Genomic DNA, 19938 nt, shown 5'->3' with positions numbered 1-19938 from the left:
AAGAAAATGGAGCTCTGATTTTTCATTGTCCCATTTCCAGCCCATTCTATGTGAGGGAAGGGAGCAAAAGGAAATTTTAGTAAAACAGTAAAAAGAAAGAATAAAAAAATATTTTATTTATTTTTATTTTTTTGTCTTTTTAAGGGCCACATCTGCAGCATGTGAAGGTTCCCGAGACTAAAAATTATTTTAATGAACTAGAAGCTATTTTTTTTTCAAATGGTCGTTAGTAATCCTAAGCCTTTATTCAAAGGTTATTAATGTTTATTATGTTTGTAAGTTGTTTTATATGAATTATGCTAATACTCTGAAGAATAACAAGTGTGTTTCTAAATGTATCTAAATACTAGATGCAATCTTGCTGATAAATATATTGAAAAATAATCTATCAAGAATGATTTTACCACATTTGGACTAATTTTACTTAGTTTTTTTGGGTATTCCACTCTTATCTCCTTTCTCATAGTTAATCGGTAATTAACTCTAAACATTACCTTGAAAAATTGATAGAGACAAGAATTGGTTTGCTGTAAGTGAAACCTCCCTCTGGAATTTCCTTTTCTTTTTTTATCTTTTTTTTTAATGTCTTGGAATAATCAATTGTATCTTAGTAAGAAATTATAGAATGTTCTAATTAGTCACACTTTTGTTATTATTAAATGCTCAATTCTTAGAAAGGAGACTGGAGTTTAAATTTACAGCTATGTTGTTTAACCACTTCAACTTATGGTCCTATTTAAAGTGGAACAATTAGACCTATAATCGTACATTATAATAACCACATCTTGAGAGTCATGTAGCCCAATGAATTTCCGTCAAAAAAAAAAAAAAATGAACATACTCAAGACTCAAGTAGCCAACAGTGAAATCAGGAAACAGCCTGACCCGTATTCCAGAAGTTCCCATGGTGCCTCATGACTATGTTAAACATCCCTCCCAAGATAGTCATGCTCTAGATTTGTGATTGAATAGGTTAGTATCATTGTACTCTCTTCTGTCTGATTTACAGCTTTTACATTGAGACTTAGCCATGTTGATCTATGTAGATATAGTTCATTGACTTTCATAGCCTAGTAGTATTTCCCTAAATGAGTGTTTTACTACATACCAAGCTGTTTTATTGTGATGGACATTAGATTGTTTACATTTTGAGCTCTTATGGATGATACTGCCACGAACGCTCTTGTAAATGTCTGGTGAACACAAGCACACCTCCCTGTTAAGGTCTGTCCTTACGAGTGGAGTTGCTGGGTCATAGACCCTGCATACATCCTGCCTTAGTAGAGATTTCCAAACAGGTCTCTAATGTGATTACCTCAGTCTACACTTCTGTTAGCAAGAATAAGAGTTCCAGCTGCTCCACATCCTCCAGCAGGATTGGAAGTTTCCTGCCTCTTTCATTCTGAGATTGTGTACACATGGTATGTGCCATGTGATTTCATTGAATCTGTATTAAATAAATGTTTATGAATGTATGAAAATAAATTGTTTCTCATGTACATATCTATTACCCGGACTTGGGTTTACATCCTAGAGAACAGAGGCCATGTATAAGATACTTATCTACCCTCGAGTAAATCTCATATGGCAAGTGTTCAGTGACCTTTCGTTAAGATGAATCTTGACTATATATTGCTCCACTAAAAGACAATAGATAGGGTGAGAGAGAAAAAGTGCTCCAAGAGGACAAGTACAGATATATTCTATTGAGAAAGATAAAATTTAAGGACAAGATTCTTCTCAATTTTTGTTGAATTCTATTTTTCATTTATTCATCCATCCACCCAACTTCATGTCAGTATTAGAAAAGGAATCAGTGGCTTATATTGTCTAAATGTTCATTGCTTCCATTTGCCACTCTATACTGTAAAAAAATAATTAAAAATAATTCAATTTCCCTTGATGGTGGGCCTAAGTACAATTCTTCAGGAAGATGGTTTGGTTATTATACAAGCAAGTTAAATTATGTCTCTTTTCACCTCTTAATACCAGAGTGAAGAGAAGCTACAAGCCCAACAGCAATCTCTTCTTTATTCCTTCAAGAAACAAAACCAGCTTATGTCCCTAAAAGCTGTATTCATGTGCCTAATGACATAAAGAAAGTCCTGGTTCCAATTCTGTTTTTTTTTTACCCACCTGCTTTCAAAATAAGCAAATAAATGCAGGGAAGAATAATAATTCACCCCATGCCTTGATTGAGTTTAATAGTAACAGCTCTTACTTCGCTGAAAATAAGAGATTTCTATAGAAATTATAATCAACCTCCTATGAATACATGGAATTCATAAAATCTGAAGTTTCTAAAGGTCAGCAAGCATTGAAGGTTTTGCCCAGGGGATAAATTCCTAAATAACCCTGAGGAGAAAGACAGAGAGGGAAGACAAGGAAAAAGTTTAACTTGATGAAAGCAAAATGTGCAAACTGAACAGTTTTTGGATTATCATTTAATTACAGCTATCAATCACCTCACATCTGCCTTTTCCCAGTATGCAGGAAATTCAGGCTAAAACCATTCAATCCAACCAACAGAGAGTAGATAGCCCATTAAGGATCTTAACGATGGAAAGTAATATTTAAGAAATTACCCTATAGGAGATCTTAGGAAATTATGTAAAAGCAGGATGGTAGAATCCATCTTTCAACAAATCCTGTCAAAACCCAAGGGTAATACTATCCTTTTAATTAATGACACAAACCACTTACTGTTTCCTCTTCTGTACCAGTTTAGAGATTTTCCAGTAAGTGATCCTTTTCAAAGGGTTTTGCTTTCCAAATCATTTTATGTCAACCCACATTTTTACTAACTGCAGTTAGTCATTTTAAAAACATGATTTTGCATTATTTTAAAAAGAGGACTATTTGAAGTTTGAGCTGTCAAAAGCACATTTGCTTCATTAATTGGCACTGGGGAACACCAGTCAGTGTCTTTATGGGCGACTGTTATTTTGGGGTTTCAGATGTTTTAATTTCTTCTACTGAGGGATTCATACTGACTGTCCCTAAATTCTATAGCAAAGGAATTAAATGGCATTAGGCTTGTTAAGCGCCAGTGTGTTCAGAAAATTGTTTCAACTGTGGTAATCCCCTTGTCGTGCTGCATTTATCTCCCACCAGATACCTAAATGCTTCCCTCTTCTTCTCAGGCAGATAATTGCAGAGAGGTTGGAACCAGAGAAAAGTGTTGAGCTGGTGCTGAGCAGTAGATATAAAAAGAAGTGTCACCCTCGTGAAAGTAAATAGACTCTGAGACTGTAATCTCTGCTCTTATTTATTTTTGAAACCATAAATGCCCAGGGGAAAGTTTGTTGTTTATTTAGCTCTAGAAATCTCTGTCTGCAGTGATGGATGGTTTTGAACTTATTTTTATTTCCATACTTTCCATAGTAGCCATCTTCCATCCTGTCACCACCTTGGTCTTCTCCCTAAGTATGAATTTTCTCCCAGCGGTGTTGCTGGCCATAGCCTTCAAGATTCTTTGTGTTTTCAAAATAATAATATGTTCATTAACTGTCTTTTCCACCAGAGTTCCTCAGGTGATTTAATGATCAGAAACATTCAATTAAAACACAGTGGAAGATATGTTTGTATGGTGCAGACAGAAGTGGATAGTGTTTCATCTGCCGCTGATCTCATAGTAAGAGGTAAACATTAATGGCTTCATGTGTTTTTTAATGTCTCATCTTAACTGAGCATTTATTACTAAAGGAAAAACCATGCTGAGATAGCATATGAGCATGCAAATTATAATGTTTACTGGATTCGCCCCCCCTCTTCAAATAGACCAGAAGATGTAGTAGTAATAATGGGTGCTAATTCAAAGAAATAAAAATCTCAACACTGTCATTCCAGTAGCTCTCACTGTAATAAGTATTCCACAACTGCTGCCAAGCTGATGTAGTTTTGTGCATCTTATTAATTCAGCAGTAGTGTTTAATATGAAGAGAATAGGAGTTTCCATTGTAGCTCAGCAGTAATGAACCCGACTAGTATCCATGCGGACTCAGGTTCGATCCCTGGCCCTGCTCAGAGGGATAAGGATCCAGCCTTGCCTTGAGCTGTGGTGTAGGTCACAGACGAGACTTGGATCCTGCCTTGCTGTGGCTGCGGTTAGGCCAGCAGCTACAACTTCGATCTGATTCTACCCTAGCCTGGGAACTTCCATATGCTGTGGGTAGAGCCCTAAAAAGACAAAAAAGAAAAAAAAATATGAAAGAGAATAGTGATAGTGTGCAGTGCAAGTATGTGTCTCTGTACTTCTGAAAAAACCAGGATCGTACAGAATGCCTGAGAAAATTTGCCAGCGTGAGCTACTGTCCAAAGCACCGATTTGCTTCTGGGCTAAAAAATGACCAGAGTGCATCGTAGAATAAAACAGCTCTCAATAACAGACTGAGAACTGCAGAAATACATCAGGAGATTAAAGGAAAAGGCTTCCTGCCAAAGTAAAGGACACTGAATCTAGAAAGGTGCTAAACAGAGGCCTCAAAAAGCAAATGTCATTTGTAGTTGTGGAGTATTATGACTTTTGAATTCATGACTCAAAATCCATATTTAGTATCTAACAACAGGAATGTGAAAGAAAAAATAGTAATTTTATTGGCAGGTAAATATCCTTTTTCCCTCAGTGCTTTTGCAATTGGGGTCCATTGGAGGTTTAAAAGTGTCATGTGACTTTTTTTTCACTTTGGTGGAAATAGCTGACATTTATGGAATTGCTACCTATTTTTTGCATTTTTATCTCCCTTAGGTTCACCTGGACCACCAGAAAATGTAAAGGTAGATGAAATTACAGATACAACAGCTCAACTCTCTTGGAAGGAAGGTACAGACAACCATAGCCCAGTTATTTCCTATTCTGTCCAGGCACGGACACCTTTCTCCGTGGGATGGCAAACAGCCACAACAGGTAAATGGAGAGAGGCAAACGCCGCTGGCAGTATAAATGGATTTCAGGTCAGCGCCAAGACGTGCAGACTTTCACCTCTCTGAATATTCCTTTGTAGTGCCTGAGGTCATTGATGGGAAAACACACACAGCTACAGTAGTGGAGTTAAATCCATGGGTGGAATACGAATTTCGGGTTGTAGCCAGTAACAAAATCGGAGGTGGAGAACCCAGTTTACCCTCAGAAAAAGTAAGAACTGAAGAGGCAGGTTAGTGTTTTTGTTTTCTGAGTAATGGTTTAATAGGTTTTCCTGGGTGTGTATTTCCACTTCCCTTGGCCTCGGTCTCCAGGCCGGCAGGGGTTCGGCCTCAATAATCCGTTGTCACAATTATCTGACCTGTTGGATGGCAGACTGACCATATGGCGTTTGTCAAAAGACACATATGTAAGTGATTCTGATGTAGTGTGACATTTGCAAGAGTTCAGTCCCTCATCAGCATTCATTAGTGTGTGTAGAGTGAATATGTTTTTGTCACTTAAGGTTATAATTACTATCTGACATAGTCACCCTGTTAACAGGGGAAGTGCTGTTTTCATTTATAACAAGCATTGACAAATTGGTAGGAAAATGACATTTGGGAGTTCTGCTGCTAGGAAGTCTCATTCTGCCAGCAAGCTCAGTGAATGAGCCTAAGGAATTGATGAATAGGTATATTTTGGCCCCTTGAGTATTAAATTAAGAGAGAATCATTAAAATTTTCCATGTGGGGCAACTATTAATATTAACCATAAGACTCTTTTTATAATGCTAAAAATATCCAAACATTAAAACTGAAAAGTAGAAAGTATACATGGTATTATATTATCAAGGCATCGGAAAGGGTTGAAGACCTTTCAGAATCTGGAGTATTAATTAATATTAACTAAAATTATGTTTGAAATACAGCCAATATTACACATTGGAATGAAGCCAAGATAGAAGTCATGGAATACATTTCAATAATTTTAATGGTGCTTGACTCAGGACAATGCATGTAACATTTATACCAGGTATTACAATAAGTCAGGGAACCATGTCTGTCCCATGCTCTGTTCATCTCTTCACACAACACATTTAGGGAGTATCTGCTGTGCACTGAGCACTTTCTGGGTACAGTGGTACAGCTGAGAACCCAACAAAGACCTGCCTTCAGGGAACATATTCTGGTTGTGTCATGGGATTTACTAAGCATATACTTCGCAGTGTGAGAAGTCTGATTCCTGTATGAGGTTCCTAAAGGATATCTCATAACAGAATTCAAGTCAAGGTCATTTTTATATATAGCTTGTGTTTTACTGAGAATTATATCTCTATTTGGTATGGTCACAAATTGAATGTTCATGCTGACATGGATGGACATAGAGAGGATCATATTAAATGATGTAAATATGACAGATAAAGACAAATATCATATGATATCACTTATATGTGGACTCTAAAGAAATACAAATGAACTTATTTATGAAACAGAAATAGACTCACAGAGAAAACAAACTTATGATCACCAAAGGGGAAAGGGCAAGGGAGGGATAAATTAGGAATTTGGGATTAACATATATAGATTACTATATGTAAAAGAGATAACCAGTAAAGACCTACTATATAGCACAGGGAAGTCAGTGTCTTGTAATAACCTGCACTGTAAAAGAATCTGAAAAAGTATATACACACACACACACACACACACACACACACACACACACACATATATACACACATATATATGTATAACTGAATTCCTTTGATTTATACCTGAAACATTATAAATCAACTATACTTCAAAAAAAATAATAGCTTTTGAAACTGGAAAAAATGTTCATGTTAGATTGATTTACCATCATCCCTGGAGAGTCACTTTTTCTTATTTTATTAACCTTCATACTAAGTCATTTTTCTCCTACTGTTTAAGATAATTTGCATCTTTAATAATTTTATGCAAATGTTAAGTCATGTGATCTCTCCCAATGATACATATACACACACAAACACACACACATATATTGCATATATACACCCACATGTGCACACACACATATGTGTGTAATGTGCCAATGATCAAATTAGTTTATTAAAAGTAAACAACATTGACTGTCTTTTCAGATAAATATTATCAAATGCACACAGGGTTTCTTCTCTTTTCTCTCATCACTACAGTTCCAGAAGTGCCTCCTTCAGAAGTCAGTGGAGGAGGTGGGAGCCGCTCTGAACTGGTGATCACCTGGGATGTAAGTGTCTGGACAGCATCTTCCCCTTCAGGGTGGTGCTCTTCCCACAGTCATGGCCTCGTGGGTGGTGATGGTGCTGGTGGCGGTAGAACCAGTAGCTCCTGCATTTAGACACTGTGCCTAACATTTTGCATACTTTTTTCATTTTATCCTCACAACATTTTTTAGATAAAAGCACTAAGGCATAAAGATATTAAATAATGTGTTCAAGGTCTTCGGGCTTCTAGGGGTGAGAGTCAAGTCCTGGCTATTTACTCTGGGGCCGCCCTCACTGTTTTCCCTGCAGCTACTCGCCCACTGTTGATGCCCACCCTGTTTTTCCAGGAGCTACCGCTTCCTGGCCATTCTCTCCCACCCTTGCTTGATGTCATAATTAGGAAAAATGTTCATTAACAAAGTCAGAAGGCACTAGAATTACCTATATTATTTGAAGATGTTGATGAAAAAATGAAAAGCCAAGAAAGAGGTCGTGGGGTATCAATAGGAATTTTTGACACGATGCAAATACAGCTTTGTTTTTAATACATTGTTTTTATTTCCTTTATTAAAGTTTTACTCTCTTTCACTTAATCCTTATATCAGTATATAATTTCTCCCGTGAAGTCAACATCAGAGATAAGATGATTTTTATTTGATAGAGAGATGTAATATTTCAGTTGAAAGTATATTTTTAGCATTCAAAACTCAAATTGGGGCTGCAAGAACAAGATGCTCAAAAATCTGAATAATTTTGAAAAATTCCAGCTAGTTATCTGATGGCTGTGAAAGAATGCCATATGCCATTATAAAAGCCACTGACTATCCCCTTGAACTTTTTCCCCTTTTTTTATCCAGCCATTTATTACAATGTAAATTATTATTTGATATGGCTATTACAAAAAAGACTCCAAATTATAGCTACATTTATTTTTGCCTTGCGTTCATGTGAAAGCGTGATTTAATTTGTCTTTCCCTTATAGCCAGTCCCCGAAGAACTACAGAATGGTGAGGGTTTTGGGTATGTTGTTGCTTTTCGCCCTCTTGGAGTTACCAACTGGATCCAGACAGTGGTCACATCTCCTGATACCCCAAGATATGTCTTTAGGAATGACAGCATCCTGCCATTTTCACTGTATGAAGTTAAAGTGGGTGTTTATAATAACAAAGGTGAAGGACCCTTTAGCCCAGTGACAGCAGTGTTTTCTGCGGAAGAAGGTATGGAAAGCTTATGTTTATACAAATGGTCTTCAACTTAACGATTTTTCGACTTTACAGTGATACACGTAGTCAGAAACTCTTACTTAGAGTTTCAAATTGTAGTCTTTTCTTTAGCTAGTGATAGGGAGTGAAATAATCTCTTTGGTTGCTGGGTGGCACCAGCCACAGCTCCTGGTCAACCAAGCAACCACAAGGGAAAATGACAGATACACTTAGGACCATTCTGTACCTACAACCATACTGCTTTTCACTTTCAATAGAGTTTTCAGTATGTTACAGGAGAATTCCCTGGTGGTTAAGGATCCAGTCTTGTCACCGCTATGGCTGGGGTCACTGCTGTGGCAGAGGTTTGATCCCTGGCCCCGGAACATCTTCATGCTGTGGCCGTGGCCATAAATAAATAAATTAATAAATAGATAGATGGATAATGATAGATAGTCAACACTTTTATCATCACGTAGGCTCTATGCCAGATGATTTTGCCCAACGATAAGTCAGTATACATATTCAGAGCATGTAAATTTAAGGTAAGGCTAGGCTGTACTGTTTGGTATATTAGATATATTAAATGCAGTTTTGACTTAATGTTTTCGACTTACGATGTGTTTATCAAGATGTAACACTTCCCTCAGAAGTGCAGTGGGTTAATGATCTGGCTTGCCTCTGTGGTGGCACCAGTTCAATCCCTGGCTCAGCACAGCGGGTTAAGGAACCAGTGTTGCTGCAGCTGTGATATAGGTCACAACTCTGGCTCGGATTCAGTCCCTGACCCAGGAACTTCCATATGCCTCCAGTGCAAACAAAAAAGGAAAAGAAAAAAAAAAGGTACAGCCCCATCATAGGTCAAGGAAGAACTGTATATGAGTTCCAAATTAATAATCCAATTGTACTGCAAAAAGCTGTGTGAAAATTCTTGGTAACTTCAGTTATATGTCTTCAAAAGAAGAATGAGTGAAGTCATAGATTCCTCATCCAGGTAGTAAAGGTCAACTATGCATACTTGAAGTGTGAGACTCAGTGGACAGTTCAAGGGGGTAGCAATTGATTATAAATCTGTTTATGAGGAATACATTGAGTTCCAGCCTGTGAAGCAGGGGACAGCACAGCTTTCCACAGCTTTCTTCTTTGGAGGGTAAAATTAAGATATTCTCTTTGAAGTGCCCTTGTCTCAAGTTTTATCATGCTTCCTAAACCTGAGAAAGGGTTTTAGCAGGATGGAGAAGGGAGAACCAGAAGTATGACATTAAAGAGATGTGAAATGTACAGGTTTGAGCATGTGTTTCACCTGTTCCAATTGATGGAGATTTATGCATACTCCACTGGACTCACTCCATTTCTCTGCCTTTCTTTTACATCTGCCCAAGTTATTGCACCTCTAGAAAAAAATAATAGTAAAGTAGACTTCCCTGGTGGCCTAACAATTAAGGATCCAGCTTTGTCACTGCCTTGACTCAGTCACTGCTGTGACACAGGTTCAGTCCCTGGCCTGGGAACTTAGGCATGCATCAGGCACAGCCAAAATTTAAAAAAAAAAAAAAAAGAAAAGAAAAGAAAAAAAAAGAACAGAAATAAGAATAAAATAATAGTAATGTTAATCAAATCCTATGAAATTGCCATTTTATAGGTTAAAGGCAGCTGAATATCATCTATCTTGTGGGGTTCTACAGAGTTAGAAGGGCAGAGTTAACACATATTGAATGCTTGCTATCTGCCAGACATTACCTAATTTGAATTTTCTAAGGAAGTACTGTTGTTACTTCTCATATACACATAAGAAAATGGAAGCTTGATCAAAGAAATTAATAAACATACCAAAATCCATACAGATATATTGTTGCTGGTATTTTAACCCATGCTCTTTGCCCTTGACCATTCTGAGCTCATGAAATATGATTTCACAGTATCTCCTCTACCCTCCAAGGCTTACAGTAAATTGTAAAAGTTGGTTCACAGTTGTCACCCCTAAAAACAATGCGACTCAATGTTTTTGTAGTACTGTCACCTCTATTTTTGTTCTCTCTTTTATCGCTGAGATCCCAAAGAAAAGGAAAAGCCATTATAAAATTTTTGCAAATGAAAGAGCTTTTCTATTCATGGCCAGACCCCATTTCCAAGAGATGCCCAGGAGGGTTTTCATTACAAAGGTAGATGGGGGGTCTGAGGAGTGATGGCTATTGACCAGGGAGTTTGGGGCACTGCCCACCCTGTGTGTCCTGGCCCAGGAGGGCTGGCAGTTGGAGGGAGGGACAGGCAGAGCCTTTACCCTTCTTGCCCCCTGCACCTTCCTTCTCCAGTTAGCATTTTTGCCACCACTGACAGGTCGGTTAAAGGCCTTTTGTTCCAATTATCAGAAACTGTTTCGACTTGCCTTTGAAAAAAAGCAAAGATTTCTTGGACATAGACTCAGACTTCCATTGAATCCAAGGGAATGGTAAATAGCACACCCCATGAAGAGCCTGAATCTCAGTAGCTCTGGGCTGTCAGAAACCTAGGGCCCCTCTAGAGTACTAGGCTGGAATGATTGGCCCCAGGTTTTCCTCTCCAAACCACATTTCAGATTCTCAAGAGAAATTAAAAATCTCATGGGCCCATCATTAGACCATGAGTCTATCTCATTATCCATCAGCCATGGCCAGGGAGCAGGATCCTGTAACATAAAAATGGGTGTTAGTTGAAAAGAAATCTCTGGTCAGAGAGATTTCTGGGCCCTGAGAGGAGAGAATCACTGGGAGGCCATCAAACCCCAAAAGTCCTCCCTTACAAAGGAGGTCTTTTTACTGTGTAATAAGCAATGTGCATGTTTTATCTCCTCCTTCAGAAGAGCACAAGATCTCATTTAACTTTGCCTCTCTTGTGGGCCCGGCTGGGCAAGACACTTACTAAATGTTTCTTGAGTAAATGAACTCTCTGGACCGTGACCTTTATTTGGCAAGACAGAAATAAAATAAGTAGCATTTGTGGGCGTAGGAGTTCCCTTGGGGGCTGAAAGAGGAGATTAATAATGATAGGGTAGAAAGAACAAAGGGAAAGAGGGAAGGAAAGTAGGAACCAAGAAGCTAGTGCAAGAGGTAGGGTGCAGTTGCTCTGGCTGTTGTGCAAGGAAAAGCCCATAGCTGTGGTACCATCTCTTCCTAGGAAGTGGACAAGGGACCAAGACATGGTTCATGTCTGTAAATATTTTCACAGAATATTTTATGATATTTTGAAATATGTTAACATGGTTTTTTAAAATTAAGAACTTCAATAGATGTTTTAATTAACCATCAAAATGATAATTGTATTTCACATTCCATTCCCAAACAGAGCCTACAATAGCTCCATCTCAAGTCTCAGCAAATAGCCTATCTTCCTCAGAAATTGAAGTTTCATGGAACGCCGTTCCTTGGAAATTGAGCAATGGACACTTACTTGGCTATGAGGTAATTTCTTTTATGGCGAATTAGCTCGTGTGTGTATGTTTCCATGCAGCCTTGTCTGCTTCCACTTAAAAGCCTTTTTAACAGTGACATCTTAGCGTTCTTGCCGTGGCACCATAGATTAAGGATTTGGCATTGCCGCAGCGGTGGTGTAGGTTACAGTTGCAGCTCAAATTCAATCTTTGGCTCACAGGACTGGAAAAGAAGGGGGCAAATGACATCTTAGCTCACTCAAGTCTGACTTTTGTTAAATTTTACCAGCATATTACTCTGTGTGACCATCAGTAGATATTGATTTAACTCAGCCAGTTGAATGAAAATAATTTGAGTTGGAGTAGAAAAGAAAAAAAAAATAAAATGAAAGGAAATCATGTACCCTGTGGGCCTAATCTTGTAGCAGGATTGACTAAAAAATAAGAGATCAAATTATAGTATTTAAGTTCATAAGATATTTCTGCCAGTAGTAAATCACTTTCCTCCAGCTCTTTGTCTTATTTTCTTGGTGGCCTTGTTACTTCTAAGCCTTCAAATTCTTACCTTCATAGCAATAACATGAAAGATCTGAAACAGAATAACACAAGACTAAATGTAATGAAGGTCAGAAAAGTTCACACAGAAGATGATTAAGTGGGCCGAGTGATTTTTGAAAGTTTAAGGATAGCAAGGCTTACCAGGACTTTAAAGAAAAAGTAAGTTGGAATTCCCTGGTGGTCTAGCAGGTTAAGGATTTGCATTATCACCACTCTAGTTCTGGTTGCTGTTGTGGCTTGGGTTCAATCCCTGGCCCAGGAACTTCTGCATGCCTCTGGTGTGCCTAAAGAAACCAAAAAGTAAGGAAATGTAGAGAAAATAGAAAATATTCCATCCTGAGCAGAGCCCACTGGAGGAGTAGATGGAGTGGAGGTCCACGTGCAGAAGGTGGTTCCTGTAGGAGGGGTGGCTGCATAAGGGGACAGTGGTCACAGCCAGTTTTGGATGGATGTTAAGAAGAACCATTCTGACTAGGCCCCATGTTTGGTGGGGAACAGTTAGAGAAAACTGGGAACAGTTGAGCTGAGAGCTGACAAGATAAAAATTGAAGTCTTGAGATATTTTCTTATACATGTTTATAGATAGATAGATTTCTAATCTGATAAATATTTGAGTAGGTATAATCATTGAAACATATTTCACAAATGTTATTCAAAGCAAAATCTATTTATTGGCTTTAGTGAATGAAATTAATAAAAATGTAAATGTAATTTAAAAAAAAAAGGACATTTTCTCTGACAGTGATATTGCAGTAACCAGAGTTGTGATATCCGCCTCCCCACACCACTACCACTACTCACAACCATCTTCTTAGGAAATGTCCCTCATGCTTCTAACTCCTGATTCAATGACAGGTTTACTTTACATGCACATGTTTGCAATACAGGACCATATACCCTGGCACTTGCCAACATAACCTGAAATGATTGTACCAGAGTGGCCACTCAATTAAAAGCAGCTGACTCATGGACAGTTGAGCTGAGCTAGTCAGGTCAGATTCTTTTTTTTTTTTTTTTTTTTGGTCTTTTTAGGGCTGCACCTGAGGCACATGGAGGTTCCCACTCTAGGGGTTGAATCAGAGTTATAGCTGCTGGCCACAGCCACAGCAACTCAGGATCCAAGCCACATCTACAATGCACACACCACAGCTCATGGCAATGCCAAATCCATAACCCACTGAGCAAGGCCAGGGATCAAACCCACATCCTCATGGATACTAGTCAGGTTCGTTAACTGCTGAGCCATGACAGGAACTCCTCCTATTCTTGTGTTGGAGCAAGCGGTATAGAGGTTGTGTTTAAGGAGTTTAGTGTTGAGTAATGCAGTGATAGGTCTTATTTGGGACCCAATTGCAGACTTCCCAAGCAAAGGCCATGGGCATATAGGACGCAGCTGGCCTGTAGAGATAAGATGGAGCAAACATACTTATAGGCAACCCTAAAGAATGGAGGCGACAAGGACCCACAGTGCCTTAAAGAGCAAAGTAGAATAGCTCTTGGACCACTGTCCACTTCTCAAGTGGCCTGGCTGTATTCTTTCTCATAATGTCATCTGGTCCTCCTTTTCAGTCAGTCCCCTTACATTTGAATTTGAAAGAGCTTCTGGTCATTGTAACCAAACAAGCAGTGACTTGAATGAATGTTAATGATAGAAAAAGTATAGATGACAGCAGTGATGTTCAAAGAATACACCATGAGCCACTTTCACCACAGTTACCTGAATTTTGCTAAAGATGAGCACCCACAATCCTCCCTGGATCCACTGTGCCCAAACATCGAGGGATGGGTGTTGGGAATGTGCATTTTTAGTACGTACTCATAAGGAAACGTCTTATGTACAAGAAGCACTGGCCTTGACACAGAGACACTTGATCAGAGACAGCTGTCCAGATCTAAGGAAAGCTGAGGAGTATTGAAGAAGAAAAACACCACATAAATTTAGAAGAGCCACCTAATCAGCATCCTAAAGGAAGCCAAGAATATTTGGATGGAAAATTCCTTTGATTCCATGGCAGTGAATGGAAGCAGTGAAAGATGGTGGGCAACCAGTAGTGGTTCCCCAGTGATCGGATAAATGGCATTGATGGGAAAGGTAAGTGGGTTGGAAGGAACTCAAATATAAAGGATCATAGTTCTGAGGTCAGACTCATGCTGGATCCCAACTCTGCCACTCAGGGTGCTGGAAAAGTTAGGTAAAGTTTTTGAGCTTCATTTTCCTCCTCTGCTGAATGGAAACAGTGGGCCTAACTGAATTCAGATTTTGAGAAGATTGAATGAGATCAAACACTTAACGTATTTCTCACAGTTTCTGGCTCAAAATAATAAGCAGCGAATAAGTGTGAGCTATGTCTCCGAAGAATTGTTTTGATGTTAAGGTATAGCTTTCTCCCCTGTAAATATTCTCAACCAGTTCTTTGACTACAGGCTTTTTTGTGTCAGAAGAGTTGGTGACAGCTGTAAAGATGGGCTCACCTGTGAGATTCCTTCCTTCCTTACTTTGTTTCCAAAGCTCAAGTCTTTAAGGAGATTATTCCATATATTCCAAGAGGGTGAAGAAAGAGAAAATGCCATTAAGGAAAAGATATAAGAGAAATTTCAGGTGACTTTAGAGGAAACAAAGATCTAAGACTTACCTAAATCTCATAGGTCCCCTAGTTTTCTCCCTAGCTGTGCCCAGGTTGGTGCCCAGACCGCAGAAGGGAAAAGCTATGCTTCCTACATTTAGCTATGACTTTTTGATTTGCAAGCATGGCCAAACTGCTGGAATTAAAAGAGTCAGATCAGTGTAATATTGAGTTATCTTGGCAGGACTCTGGGAAGGGAGCCATGGGAGTGACTGAAGTTGAATTTTCCATTAGTTAAGCAGTATTTGGAAATCAAGTTTGCTTAAAATAAATGGGCACATTTTGCATTCCTCAAACAGCCAACTGAGGCACACAACCCCACTCAAAACTTTGTCCTTTAAAAAAAACCATAGGACAGGATTACAATTCCTGACCTGGTTGTAGGTTACAAAATAGTTAAGAGAAGTAAACTGGAGACTATAGATAAATGGACTTTGTGGGCTTACAAGCACCATAGGAATGTTCCTAGTCACTGGTGATTTCTTTAATAGCACGGGGGCATATTGATGTTGATTTTAGAATGTCTCGATTTAAGCTGATCAGGAATCAAGAGGATAAGCACACTCTACAAAAGTGGAAGTGGACCCCTGTGGGTCATGTCAGGAAAGATTGCACAGGAGATAAAACAAAAGAATCCAAGTAGTGCCAACGTAATGTCTGGTTAAATCCACACCGTTTTCAAATTAGACAGTCTTGCCTTCAAATGCACCAGGATAAAATATAAGCTCCACAAGGGACAGGAAACTCTGTTCATTGACATGTCCCAAGTGCTGAGAGTTGTATCAGACACACAGGAGCCATGCAAAAAAATCTGTGTTGCTTGAATAAATGCACTTCTGGTTCCAATGTCTTACTGCAGTGTGGCCTTGAGCACATTATAAATGCTCTCCAAGGCCCACTTAAAATAAAGATGATAATAGTAAATTACTCACAGTATTGTTGGAGATTTAAATGAGATGAAGCAGCCATGCTGAAAATGGCCCAGGGAGACTTGGGGAGCTTCTGCTTTTCTCTGTTTTGAATATTGGGCATTGGGATAAGATTTCATGGGAAGGAAAAATTTGAAAATCAGTGAAGTAAGAAAGAAATGCTGAGCATAATCTGAGTATGAGACTCAACACTGTTGTTTGTGTTGTTGCTGGTGTTGCCATCAAGTGGGAGGCAAAGATGAGGGAGGCGATGAGCAGATGGGACTTGCCTTAAAATTAATTATGGCGTCTTGCCTATCTGTGTAAAGAGTAGCAAAACTGCACATCCTAATGGAGGCTGAATACTATATGAAAAGGAAACAGCTCCTCAAAGTGTCCTTCCTGAGTGCTTGCTATGTACGAAAAGCAAGAAATAAGCTAAGAGAAAGAGGTATTAATTGGGGAACTTAAGAAATAATTTATATAAATATGCTCAGATAAAAATATGTATTTTTCCTAGTCTCAGTAATGATTTCAACAGTAACCTGGAAGAATAAATGACTTAGCAGAGTATTTAATTTAGTTATGTGGCTAACTTTCTGGGTTGTAGCATCCCAAATATGGCTTTAAAATTGTTAATAGCTCCTGCTTTTCTCTCATCTCAGTGAGGGTTGGTCATGTGCCATGGGGCGTGCTGGGCGCACATCATCATTAGCATCGAGACTAATTTTCCTTCTGATTTGACCAAGTAGTCGTTGAGGAGCTCATTTCCCTGGGCTCCAATTTATTTCATCTTCTAAGCCGTAACACTCAGGCTTAGATCTTTTCTTGTGCCCTTTGCACAGGAACAAAAGATACAGACAAGATAAAGAGGATGTAGATGATTTAAGTTCATGGGTAGTTGGCTGCCAGAGGAACAAAATCTACAAAGTTCTAGCACGGTATATACAGTCCGTTTCTTTAGTTACTTTTGTCTTTTGAGAAAATAAAACTAAATCTTGGGAGAATGTGGCCAAAACTTGGCCTCTGTCCATTGGTGCCGAGTGGAAACACGGAGACAAGAGTTTCGCGTCTAGGAGAAAAAAATAGCTTTATTGTTTTGCCAGGTAAAGGAGGCCACAGCAGGCTAATGCCTTAAAGACTGTGCCCTCCTTTGGGAGAGAATAGGATGTGGTTTTCTAGTGTGGGAGTGGAGAATAGGGCCACAGATAAGGATCAGGATAGGTGCAAGCTTTCATTCTCCTTCAAAGTTGGTGTTTAGTGGCTCCAGGACTGGTTCTAGGGGTCCTCCTCTTTGGTTTTCATTTGTTGGGGGGTTTCCTTCTGCTGAAGAACTCAAGATATCATTATGTATAATCCTCAAAAAGGAACCAGGACCCTGCTGGAGGCTGCTCTGGTGTTTGACTGCTCCTCCCCTGTCTCTGCATCCCCTCTCTTCCTTGGTTAGCAACAGTTTGAATCTGCCCTTTGGAACTTAGGGAAGGTCAGTCATGGAGGCTGCAGCTTATTCCCTAAAAACAAGAAATAAGGAACACAAAAAGGCTTGTGTGCCCAGGATCTTGCTCAGTTTCAAGAATAACCTTGATATGTGATGGAAACAAAACTTTATACTTGTGAAATATTACAGATATGCATATTGGGGGGTGGGTAGGAAGGGGACGTAGTAGATTTGTTTTTAAGGTTTGACAGGGGAACATAACTGAAAATGTGTACAGAAGGCCAAACTAAAACTTCACTGATAACCTTCATCCAGCCTCCTATTTTAAACAGCTATACAGAACAGGTTTAATACCTAATATTTTAATTAGAGTGGGAAAAGATGTCAAATATGTTAATACTTTCTTGAGAATTTGAAAATCCTACTGGCAAAAACAAAGAAAGAGTATAATTCCTTACTATCAAGTAGAGAATTAACTTCAAACTAGATCAAATCACATGCCCATAGGAAAATTGGATAGAGACCATTTGTTACTGAAATTCAGCTTCTGTCCTTTGCTGAAGAGCAATGCAGAGACGTAGTTTTGGGTGTCAAAAAAGATAGTTTTATTGCTTTGCCAAGTAAAGGGGGCCACAGCAGGCTAATGCCTTAAAGACTGTGCTCCCTTTAGAGAGATTAAGAGGTGGTTTTATCCTTAGGGGGATGAAAAATAGGGCTACAGATAAGGATCAGGGTAGAGGCAAGCTTGCATTTTCTTTCAAAGATGGTGTTTAGTGGCCCCAGGATTTGTTCTGGTGGTCCTCCTTCTAACTGGAATGAAAAATGCTTCATCAAGTACTTCTTCTATTTGTTGGGCATTTTAGTTCTGCAGAAAGGCTCAAAGGTATTGCTAGATATATTCCCATGGAGAAACCAGGACCTGCCCCAAAGCTGCGCTATGCTCTCTTGACTGCTCCTCCCTGTTCTCTAAATCCTCTCCCTTCCCTGATTAATAGTTGCTCTTTGGAACTCAGGGAAGGTAATGGAGGCTGAAGTTTCTTCCCTAAAAACAAGAAATGGAGGACACAGAAAGGCTTGTGTGCCCAGGGGCCTCACAAGGCCCTGCTTGGTTACAAATTCAAGCCTTTCAAAATAAGTAGAAATCAGGAAAAAATGAATTGAGTGAATAAAATGTAGACTTTTGAAGCTGGTAGAGGGCTTTGTTATGCTGGAGGGAAAAATAAGTATGTGTGTGAGTGAGAGTTGCCCAAGCAAAGCTATGTTTGTTATCAGGCAAATAGTCCCTACCAAACTGGGGCTCAGCAAAGAGAGATCCAAAGGAATGAATGTCCCAGCCTCTCTTCCTCCTGGCCCATCTCCAGGCTTCTCTGGTACTGGACTCAGGTTCAGCTGCTCGCCTCTAGAAAGACAATACTCAGGACACAAGTGCTGCTAGGAACAGAAAGATTGCTTTATTCAGGAGGCCAGCAACCTGGGGAGATGATGGACTTATCCAAAACCAACTCCAAAATTCTGCTAGATCATAAAAGTGTTTAAAGGGGGAATCATTGTGGGGGTTTGGGCAGGAAGTGGTGGTCAGAGTCTTCTTTATCTTCTGCTATGTGTACACTTTCTTCTAATTGGCTGGTGGAGAGGAAGCAGGCTGTGCTCCAGGAATCTTGTGCTCAGCCTAAAGTTACCATCCTCCACCTGGATGGGGGCTTTAGTTGCTGCAGAAGAGCTCAAAGGTATATTCCTTGAGAAGGAAACAGGACCCTGCCACAGGGCTTTACTGTTTTTATTTGTTTGTTTGTTTTGTTTTGTTTTTTGTTTTTAACTATATTGGTGTAGAGTTGACTTACAATGTTGTATTAGTTTCAGATATATAGCAAAGTGAATCAGTTATACACATAAATATATCCATTCTTTTTCCCCTCATAGGTTATTACAAACTATTGAATAGATTTTCCTGTGCCACACAGTAGGTTCTTGTTAATCATCTATTTTATACAGTAGTGTATATATGTTATTCTACCTTCCTAATTCATCCTTCCCGCAAAAGTTTCACCTCTGATAACTGTAAGATTGGTATTGAAATCTGTAAGTTCGTTTCTGTTTTATGAATAAGTTCTTTTGTATCATTTTTATTAGATTCCACATGTAAGTGCTATCCTATGTTACTTGTCTTTCTCTGTCTTATTTACCTCACTCAGTATAATAATCTCTAGGTCCATCCGTGTTGCTGTAAATGGCATTATTTCATTCTTTGTTATGGCTAGATAATGTTCCATTGTATATATGTACCACATCTTCTTTATCTATTCCTCTTTTGATGGACATTTAGGTTGCTTCTGTGTCTTGGCTATTGTAAACAATGCTGCAGTGAAGATGGGGGTGCATGTATCTTATTGAATTAGTTTTTTTCTGAATATATACCCAGGAGTAGGATTGCTGGATCATATGGTAATTCTATGTAGTTTTGTAAGGAGGTTCCTTACAACCTCCACAGTGGTTGCACCAACCTACATTCCTACCAATACATCCCTTTGCTCCACTCCTTTTCCAGCACTTATTATTTGCACAGTTTTTAATGATGGCCATTTAGGCTGGTGTGGGGTGATACTTCATTGCAACTTTGACTTGCATTTCTCTAATAATTAGTGATATTGCACATTTTTTCATGTGTTTTTTTGGCT

At 39.0% G+C, this 19938-nt stretch overlaps 1 protein-coding gene across 18 annotated transcripts in view; it reads left to right on the top strand.

The window, feature by feature from the left end:
- Positions 1-19938, top strand: part of CNTN3 (contactin 3) — a 370397-nt gene that overhangs the window by 322589 nt on the left and 27870 nt on the right. For 17 of the 18 annotated variants that reach the window (XM_021069229.1, XM_021069224.1, XM_021069223.1 and 14 more), the window contains 6 exons: positions 3524-3641; positions 4748-4906; positions 5004-5153; positions 7080-7150; positions 8110-8344; positions 11651-11766. In XM_021069229.1, the coding sequence (XP_020924888.1) occupies positions 3524-3641; positions 4748-4906; positions 5004-5153; positions 7080-7150; positions 8110-8344; positions 11651-11766 (849 nt within the window). The remainder of the gene's footprint in view (positions 1-3523; positions 3642-4747; positions 4907-5003; positions 5154-7079; positions 7151-8109; positions 8345-11650; positions 11767-19938) is intronic. The other variant, XM_021069233.1, reaches the window with a different exon arrangement.

Source organism: Sus scrofa, chromosome 13, assembly GCF_000003025.6.
Source record: "Sus scrofa isolate TJ Tabasco breed Duroc chromosome 13, Sscrofa11.1, whole genome shotgun sequence".
Lineage (NCBI taxonomy): Eukaryota > Metazoa > Chordata > Mammalia > Artiodactyla > Suidae > Sus > Sus scrofa.
The sequence above is the reverse complement of the archived record's forward strand: the minus strand, read 5'-3'. Positions and strand labels throughout refer to the sequence as shown.